The sequence below is a fragment of the Mustelus asterias genome, unplaced genomic scaffold, assembly GCF_964213995.1.
Source record: "Mustelus asterias unplaced genomic scaffold, sMusAst1.hap1.1 HAP1_SCAFFOLD_3572, whole genome shotgun sequence".
Lineage (NCBI taxonomy): Eukaryota > Metazoa > Chordata > Chondrichthyes > Carcharhiniformes > Triakidae > Mustelus > Mustelus asterias.
Window position 1 is genome coordinate 20,892 of NW_027593517.1, and position 9,421 is coordinate 30,312.

Sequence of the window (9,421 nt, forward strand, 5' to 3'; positions counted from 1 at the left end):
CCTTTGGAAGTCATGGATTCCTACAGCTTACCATATAACCAGTCTTCAAGTGTCAACCTAATGTCACAGACTATTCAACCTCAGGGAGCATCACTCCTCTATACAATTCCATCATCATCCAGCATATGCACATTCCAGGAACTCTTGTCATTGTTCCATTTATCTAGCCTCAAGGCACTGAGATCAATTAAAATTTTAATTGCTAGCCCAGCAGAATTCAGTTACTTCAGCAAGAAAGGGTGCATGACCTGATATCTCTGTCACTGTTAAAGACTAGCTTTACTAACTGAGCACCCAAAGTTAATTTTCAAACCCATGAATCAGTCACCAAGCCCATAAAGCAATTGTTAATAATTGCACTGTTATGAACTTTAAAAAACACATTTCAGCAACAAATCACTAACATGAAAATGGTAACAACTGGAGAGAATGCATTTATTTCAGTAAACTAGATTATTTATTGATAAATGCAGTCCTGCACTGTGAAAACACATTTTATTGATTATGATTGGGCATCATCTTGGAAAATATATGTAATATATTTTCTATGACTGACCATTGAGGAACATAACATGCCTGCTTATGGGGATTCAAATTGAAGTCAGTGAAATGTGTTAGCTGGAGAGGGCATCTGAGAACATCTGCATTAATATAGCGTCTTTCACAACCTCCCAAAGTGTTTTACAGCTACTGTAGTATTTAAAGTCTAATCATGATTTTGATGTAGGAAACAGGGCAGCTATTTCATACTCAGCGAGGTCCCACAATCAACAACATCATAATGACCAGACAATCTGTTTTTGTTTTATTGATGTTGAAGAATAAATATTGATTGGTACAGCTATATTCCCCCCATTCTCCTTCAAATGATGCCTTGGGAGTTTTTACGTCTACCTCAGTGAACAGTTTGGAGCTTGGTTTAATGTATCTTATACCTCTGACAGCGCAGCACTAAAGTGTCAACCTAGATAATGCACTCAAATCTCAGGAGTGGAACTACAGCCCACAACCTGTGCAGTTGGTACAACATGCTGCTGGACCAATGAGCAAATCATTAACCTACAAGTATGTGACTTGAACAGGATAGGCCCTTGACCTCAGACTCATTGTTGAAAGATCAAATTGGTGTTTCTGTTTTCCCTCATGAACTTTGCACTAAGGTTGACTGGAATCAACGGCAGAGTGCCACATCTTTTCGACCAATAACTCCAAACTGAACTTAGGGCAAATAATTGTGGTCAAGAAGAACTGTTACATTTAAGTGAACCTTAAATTTGGCCCTGCCTCGCCCAATAAATTCTGACTATGCCCTTACCCCATCTACTTTTAATATTGTTGCTAAGTGTTCATTTTCCAATTTCATGGTCTCTAACTGAATCTGGGTAATGTAGAAAAAAGGAAAAGAAAAGTGCTTTTAAATCCAGGAGTTATCTTTTGCAGTTTGCATTATGACTTGTAATCCATTTAGATACTTAAGTACATTAAAGGAGATTCTTCTTTATGATTCTGCCATTCACACCTCCTCTAGACACATATTTTGCTTCTTTACTTGCTCCATTACCATTTTCTCTAACCCTGTACCACTAACTCTTTTGTCTTTCGATCTCTTCCATCCTATCACAGACCTTCCCTTTCGATCTTTTTACAATCTTCCCCCCCAACATTTCACTTGCTTAAAACCTATTATATTTCCCACTTTTCCCAGTTCTGTTGAAAGATTATTGATCTGAAACATTAACTCTCTCCAGATGCTGCTCCACTTGCTGTGTATTTCCAACACAGACTGTCTATATTTCAGAATCTGCAGTATTTGATTTTTGAGATAAAACCAAGGTTTGATATAAACCTAGTAGTACGTCACTACTTTCCAATTCTATTTCTTTGGAAATAAATCCCAGTGCTTGATTTGCATTGTTAATTGGATCTATTAAACTGTTGTTCATTGTAAAAAATTGCAGCATGCTGCTGTGCAGAGGGACCTGGGAGTCCTTGTGCAGGAATCTCAAGGAGTTGGTTTGCAGGTAATTAAGGCGGCAAATGGAATTTTGTCCTTCATTGCTAGAGGGATGGAGTTTAAAAACAGCGAGTTATGTTGCAGCTGTATAAGTTGCTGGTGAGGCCACACCTGGAGTACTGTGTACAGTTTTGGTCTCCTTACTTGAGAAAGGATATACCGGCACTGGAGGGGGTGCAGAGGAGATTCACTAGGTTGATTCCGGAGTTGAGAGGGTTGACTTATGAGGAGAGATTGAGGTAGACTGGGGATATACTCATTGGAATTCAGGAGAATGAGGGGAGATCTTATAGAAACATATAAGATTATGAAGGGAATAGATGCAGGGAAGTTGTTTCCACTGGCGGGTGAAACTAGAACTAGGGGGCATAGCCTCAAAATAAGGGGAAACAGATTTAGGACTGAGTTGAGGAGGAACTTCTTCACACAAAGGGTTGTGAATCTGTGGAATTCCCTGCCCAGTGAAGCAGTTGAGGCTACCTCATTGAATGTTTTTAAGGCAAGGATAGATACATTTTTGAACAGTAAAGGAATTAAGGGTTGTGCTGAGCGGGCGGGTAAGTGGAGCTGAGTCCACAAAAAAATCAGCCATGATCTTATTGAATGGCGGAGCAGGCTCGAGGGGCCAGATGGTCTACTCCTGTTCCCAGTTCTTATGTTCGTATTTGAGTATTTGTACTCCCAGATCCCTTTACTCCTCTACCTAATCTAGATTAGAATTTTCCAAGTAATGTGCCTATTTACTTTTCTTAACAAAATGTAAGAGTAGAATAGGAAGGCGAGGAATTGATTAAATACATTCAGGAGAACACTCTTGACCAGTATATTCTCAGCCCAATTAGGAAAGAGGCATCTCTGGATCGGATTCTGGAGGGTGAGGTGGCCAACGGTCTGTGGGGAAGCATTTTGGTAAGAGTGATCATTGCATCCAGGGACCTGGGTTCAATTCCCGGCTTGGGTCACTGTCTGTGTGGAGTTTGCACATCCTCCTCGTGTCTGCGTGGGTTTCCTCTGGGTGCTCCGGTTTCCTCCCACAGTCTAAAGATGTGCGGGTTAGGTTCATTGGCCATGCTAAAATTGCCCCTTAGTGTCCTGAGATGCATAGGTTAGAGGGATAGGGATATGGGGGTAGGGCCTGGGTGGGATTGTGGTCGGTGCAGACTCGATGGGCCAGATGGCCTCTTTCTGCACTGTAGGGTTTCTATGATTCTATGTATCATAAAGTTTAGACTAGTAAAAGTAGTAATATAAATTAGTATATCCAAATTGAAAGAGGGCTAATTTCAATGTGATGAAAGGGGACGTAGTCAGGGTAAATGGAACCGGGGACGTAGTCAGGGTAAATGGAACCGGGGACGTAGTCAGGGTAAATGGAACCGGGGACGTAGTCAGGGTAAATGGAACCAGAGAGTGACAGGAAAAACTGTAATGGCACAGTGGCTGATCTTTAAGCAGAAGCTGCTTCAAGAACAGGCTAGATACATTTGAACAACAGTGAAAAGGTAGGGGAAGTTCAATGGCATTGTATGGTATGTATTTCTCTATAATGCAATGTGGGGGGTATTGCATGAAAGGTTAGATTATTTAACTCGACAAGGGAACATCTGTCCTGAACAAATGTTGAATATAAAAAAAACAACAGTTGCTCTTCCTCATCCTCATGTTGGACATCCATGTTAAATCAACACTCTCCTAACAATCACACTGCCAATGAGCAGAATACCAAAACAAATCAATTTAAATACCTACTACCACAGGCTGAATAACTGCAGCACTAGATTTATTTTCCCATTTGCTCTGGCTGTGATGGCATTACTCTGTCCAAATGCACAGTAAATTGGATTGGGGAAGTAACAAATTGTGATAGACAGTAATTTGTTTCCTACGTTTGCTTCTACCAAAACTGCTTTTCAGTCCAAAATCAAAACCAGGTCTGAGGCATTCAAGTCAGGCGACACTGACCTATACAAGAAAGCCAAATACGATCTAAGGAGATCCATCAAAGATGCCAAAAGACAGTACCGGACCAAGCTAGAGTCCCAGGCTAGCCACACCGATCCCCGCCGATTATGGCAAGGTCTGCAAGACATAACAGACTACAAGATGAAGGCATATAAAATCGCCGGCTTCAACGCACCCCTCCCTGATGAGCTCAATGCATTCTACGCCCGCTTTGAGCAAGAGGTCAGCGAGAGCATGCCCACCACCCTGGAAGCCCTGGATGACCCTGTATCTGGGTCACCATTGCAGATGTCAGAGCAGCTTCCATGAAGGTCAACCCATTGAAAGCAACTGGCCAGGATGGGGTACCCGGACGTGCACTCAGACGTCTTCAACCTCTCTTTACAACAATCTGAAGTCCCTATCTGCTTCAAGACGATGACCATCATCCCGGTACCTAAGAAAAACCAAGCAGCGTGCCTTAATGACTATCGGCCGGTGGCTCTGACATCCATCATTATGAAGAACTTCGAAAGGTTAGTCTTGGCATGAATCAAATCCAGCCTCCTGGACTACCTGGATCCACTTCAGTTTGCCTACCGCCGCAACAGGTCCATAGCAAACGCCATTTCCCTGGCCCTGCACTCAACCCTGGAACACCTAGATAACAAGGACACCTATGTCAGACTTCTATTTATTGACTACAGCTCAGCCTTCAACACTATTATTCCCACAAAACTCATCTCCAAACTCCGTGGCCTGGGCCTCGGCACCTCCCTCTGCGACTGGATCCTGAACTTCCTAACTCACAGACCACAATCAGTAAGGATAGGCAACAACACCTCCTCCACGATCATCCTCAACACCGGTGCCCCACAAGGCTGTGTTCTCAGCCCCCTGCTATACTCTTTATACACCTATGACTGTGCGGCCAAATTCCCCTCCAATTCTATTTTCAAGTTTGCTGACGACACGATCGTAGTGGGTCGGATCTCAAACAATGACGAGACAGAGTACAGGAATGAGACAGAGAATCGGGTGAACTGGTGCGGAAACAATAATCTCTCCCTCAATGTCAACAAAACGAAGGAGATTTTCATCAGGAAGGGTAAAGGAGAACATGCCCCTGTCTACATCAATGGGGACGAAGTAGAAAGGTTCAAGAGCCTCAAGTTTTTAGGTGTCCAGATCACCAACAACCTGTCGAGGTCCCCCCATGCCGACACTACAGTTAAGGAAGCCCACCAACACCTCTACTTTCTCAGAAGACTAAGGAAATTTGGCATGTCATTTACGACTCTCACCAACTTTTACAGATGCACCATAGAAAGCATTCGTTCTGGTTGTAAGACAGCTTGGTATGGCTCCTGCTCTGCCCAAGACCGCAAGGCACTACAAAAGGTCATGAATGTAGCCCAATCCATCACACAAACCAGCAAAAAGATACAAAAGTCTGAGGTTACGTACCAGCCGACTCAAGAACAGCTTCTTCCCTGCTGCTGTCAGACTTTTGAATGAACGTACCTTGCATTAAGTTGATCGTTCTCTACACTCTAGCTATGACTGTAACACTACATTCTTGCACTCTCTCGTTCCCTTCTCTATGAACGATATGCTTTGTCTGTATAGTGCGCAAGAAACAATACTTTTCACTGTATGTTAATACATGTGACAATAATAAATCAAATCAAATCAAAACAAAAGATGATGCATAAGAGGCCAGAAATATAGCAACACAGAAATCTTAGAAGATTGCAGGGCTGGGGAAAGGCCCCTCCACCATTCATATCACACTCTCCAGCACTGGTATCTGTTACTTTAATATGCAGAAACTTCTTTTCAAATTTCCAAGTATTGTGCTATGAAGACAAAGCAACAAATTAATAGTCTGTTTAAATACCTTAACTTCTTTTGCTTTCCTATTAGTTTTATCCAATTCACTTCGAAGCTGTCGTTCCATGTTGGAGGTGGCTGCACTCATAGTCGCAATCGTTAAATCACGCTGGTGCAGTTCGGTGGTTAGCTGTGCAATCTCCAATTTCATTCCCTTCAATTCAGAATGATGTTGTTGCTCAAGAGAATGTAACTGGTCTCTCAGCTGTTACAAAAAGAAAAGAGTATTCATTAAAGGAATTCCTTCATTTGCTCGTTCCAGTGTGTTGGAGTAGATATTCTCCCAGCAGACTCACAATTTAGCCCATGTCTGTCCTCCATTATAGATGTAACCATTCATAATGGAACACTGCATAATGGATTTTACCACAAACTAAACATTTTAGTGCTGTGATTTTCACAGATACACTGAACACTTGCATGGAGATTAATGGAATTGAATGAACCACCCATTTCTAACCTGCTGAGGCATCTAGAATTTAATAACTATGGGAAAAGAAATGAATTTTCAGGTACAGTAGCTTCAGTTAACACCCTGAAGTTTTCACTGTACCATTTTCTTCAGTGCAACTCACCTGAAATCAGTCAAACCAGTGCCTAAGATTACCACAATTTAAGTTTCAAAACCTTTTGCACTAGTTTAATAAACAGTGCCCAAGGAACAGGCCCTACTCATAAAAGTGGCCATGCCTCCAGATTGAATTAATCACCAGGCCAAGTTTCTATTAATTACACCCAGTATGACAGTTGTGTTAGTAATCCAACAATCTGGACTGATGATTCAGAAATGGGAATTTTTAAAAACCCCACCGCAACAGATGAGAAATCAATTACATGCATCTGGAGTAAGAAGCTATCAACAAAGCAAAGAGGCCTGAGAGCCTGGAGAGGAGCAGTGAGTGAAGTGGCAAGTGGGAAGGTGAATGAAGTGAACACGTGGGCAGTGTGTGTTCAACAGACATACAAAAACACGGGGGGGGGGGAACCTTCTTCCTGTTTCTATGTGGTGGCAGGAATTACAGTGAAATAAAAATGTTTTTGTGTTAAACCCAATTAACATTAATGAAATTACCCAGGTTATCACACAAATGTGTCATGGAATATTGTTTGAAGCATTTTTTAAAAATAATGTGCTAAAAAGTTATCAAATTGTGTTGCTTTGGAGCAGATTTTGTTTGGCAATATGTAAATGAGTTTATGTTGGAAGGTGAGCAAAGAATACAACAAAAATATCTCAACTGGGGACAATTTGTGCCCAGATCACCAACCGTGCCCAAAGTTGGAACTCTTCCCCCTTATGTATTGCCAATGCTATCTTGTACATGGTATCAAAATACTGCTACTATACCAGTGTGCCAAATAAAATGTACTGTAAAGACAGTGAATCTGTACATAGCAAGTGCCTGATTCAGAGTAGCATGTGCAGACTCAACATATGAAGGCTGGTTGTTTTCTCACAGAAGTGAAGTTAAGTCAACCTCACCTCATGCACCTGCGAGGAGATGGTTAAAGAATGTCAAAACCAGTTATGTAAAGCAGACAGCTCATCACACTTCTGGGTACAGAATGATGCAATGTGGAACTAATCCAGGATCAATTTCTGCTTTAAACTGTTGGTTGAACTCAGCGGGGTGGCTGAGTGATTAGACTCCACGCCCAGAGCTGGAGTGGGGAAATTTAACATACAAGGTTAATACAGTGAATTCTGCTGGAACCTGTATTTGACTGGACAAACTGTTACACCCCCTTCCCAATAAAATTAGATTGTTGCATCCTATGCTCAAGGTCATTCAGGAAGATACCAGAGGCTGACTGGTTCTATTCACACCAAAGCCAACTGTGAAAGCCTTCAGAAGTGTAAGAAATAAAAATTGTGAAATGGGGGGAGGAGGGGGGTAATGTTTGAGTGGGTGTCCTTATCAGAGAAGGGGAACTTGAATTTGCATATCAAATCAATTAATTAACAACTCTATTAAGAAATTGCATTATTTTTTATTTAATTATTATTTAAACATTATATAATTACAAAAAAATACTTGCATTAAGTATTTTCAAAGCATTGCCACGATAAAGTGTGCATGTTATCGACAGAATGTAGTCTCAGAGTCGAAGACAGGTTCAACTGTGAAATGACAGCAATAAGAAGTCTAACAACACCAGGTTAAAGTCCAACAGGTTTATTTGGTAGCAAAAGCCACTAGCTTTCGGAACAGGCTGTCCCTTCGTCAGGTGGGTGGGAGTTCTGATCACAAACAGGGCACAAAGACACAAACTCAATTTACATGAATAATGATTGGAATGTGAGTCTTTACAGCTAATCAAGTCTTAAAGGTACAGACAATGGGAGTGGAAGGAGCATTAAGCACAGGCTAAAGAGATGTGTATCGTCTCCAGACAGAACAGCTAGTGAGATTTTGCACATCCAGGCAGGTTGTGGGGGTTACAGATAGTGTTACAGATACACTATCTGTAACCCCCACAACTTGCCTGGATGTGCAAAATCTCACTAGCTGTCCTCTCTGGAGACAATACACATCTCTTTAGCCTGTGCTTAATGCTCCTTCCACTCCCATTGTCTGTACCTTTAAGACTTGATTAGCTGTAAAGACTCACATTCCAATCATTATTCATGTAAATTGAGTTTGTGTCTTTGTGCCCTGTTTGTGATCAGAACTCCCACCCACCTGACGAAGGAACAGCCTGTTCCGAAAGCTAGTGGCTTTTGCTACCAAATAAACCTGTTGGACTTTAACCTGGTGTTGTTAGACTTCTTACTGTGTTTACCCCAGTCCAACGCCGGCATCTCCACAAAATGACAGCAATGACAGGGGGAATGGTGATTAGGTAATTGTTAAATAGGAATGGAGGAATGCAATACAAAGGCAAAAAAAATCTTTTTACCCAAACAAAAAGACAGTTTAACGTAATTGTAGAGGATGGAAGATACTGCTATGTCCAGTATTAATTCTGTACCTTTTTAACGTCTGCTTTGCATTTATTGTGCTCCTCGTCCTTCTGTCTCAGCTCCTCCTCTTTTTTGAAAATTTCCTCAGACAGAAATGTACAGTAATCATTCGATGAATCTAAACTAATAAAAGTATCCTTTTTTAAATAGGTATCAAAAATCCATCTGCATTGAGAATAATAACCAAACTAACTTTCCTCTTAAACCTTGTCTCGTCAGATAGACCACTACTAGAATCCAATAGTTCACAGAACCATGGTTACAAATTTGCAGCCGTCACAGGTTTTTGTGCTTAGGTTCAGTGATGTCACTTGCTCCCTTAAGCAGTCTGTTTCTTATGGAAGTTTAGTATCTTACAACATACATTGAAATAGTGGGACCTGGAGGTATAAAAGCAAAGCTTCTTTTTGATTTGGACTGAATTGCAGATATACACATTGCTCTTTTTCAACCACACTGTTGGTGAAGTGAGGTAATTAATGCTGGATGGGGCGAACTTTTGTTTGAATCATAAATTGTTCACATTTAGTCGGTTAAATTTACAGAAACAACTGGATTGGTACAACTCATTTGAAGCAAATTGGTAAAAGCAAAATACTGTGGATGCT

General features: G+C 41.3%; 1 protein-coding gene across 1 annotated transcript in view; it reads right to left on the reverse strand.

Annotated features, from left to right (window-relative positions):
• The window catches only part of LOC144490669 (centrosomal protein of 63 kDa-like), a gene marked incomplete at its 5' end in the record, with an annotated part of 29,496 nt that extends 20,518 nt beyond the window's left edge, over positions 1–8,978 (reverse strand). The window contains 2 exons of the mRNA XM_078208368.1: positions 5,856–6,053; positions 8,822–8,978. Coding sequence (XP_078064494.1) covers positions 5,856–6,053; positions 8,822–8,978 — 355 coding nt within the window. The remainder of the gene's footprint in view (positions 1–5,855; positions 6,054–8,821) is intronic.
• Between the last annotated feature and the right edge of the window lie 443 nt (positions 8,979–9,421).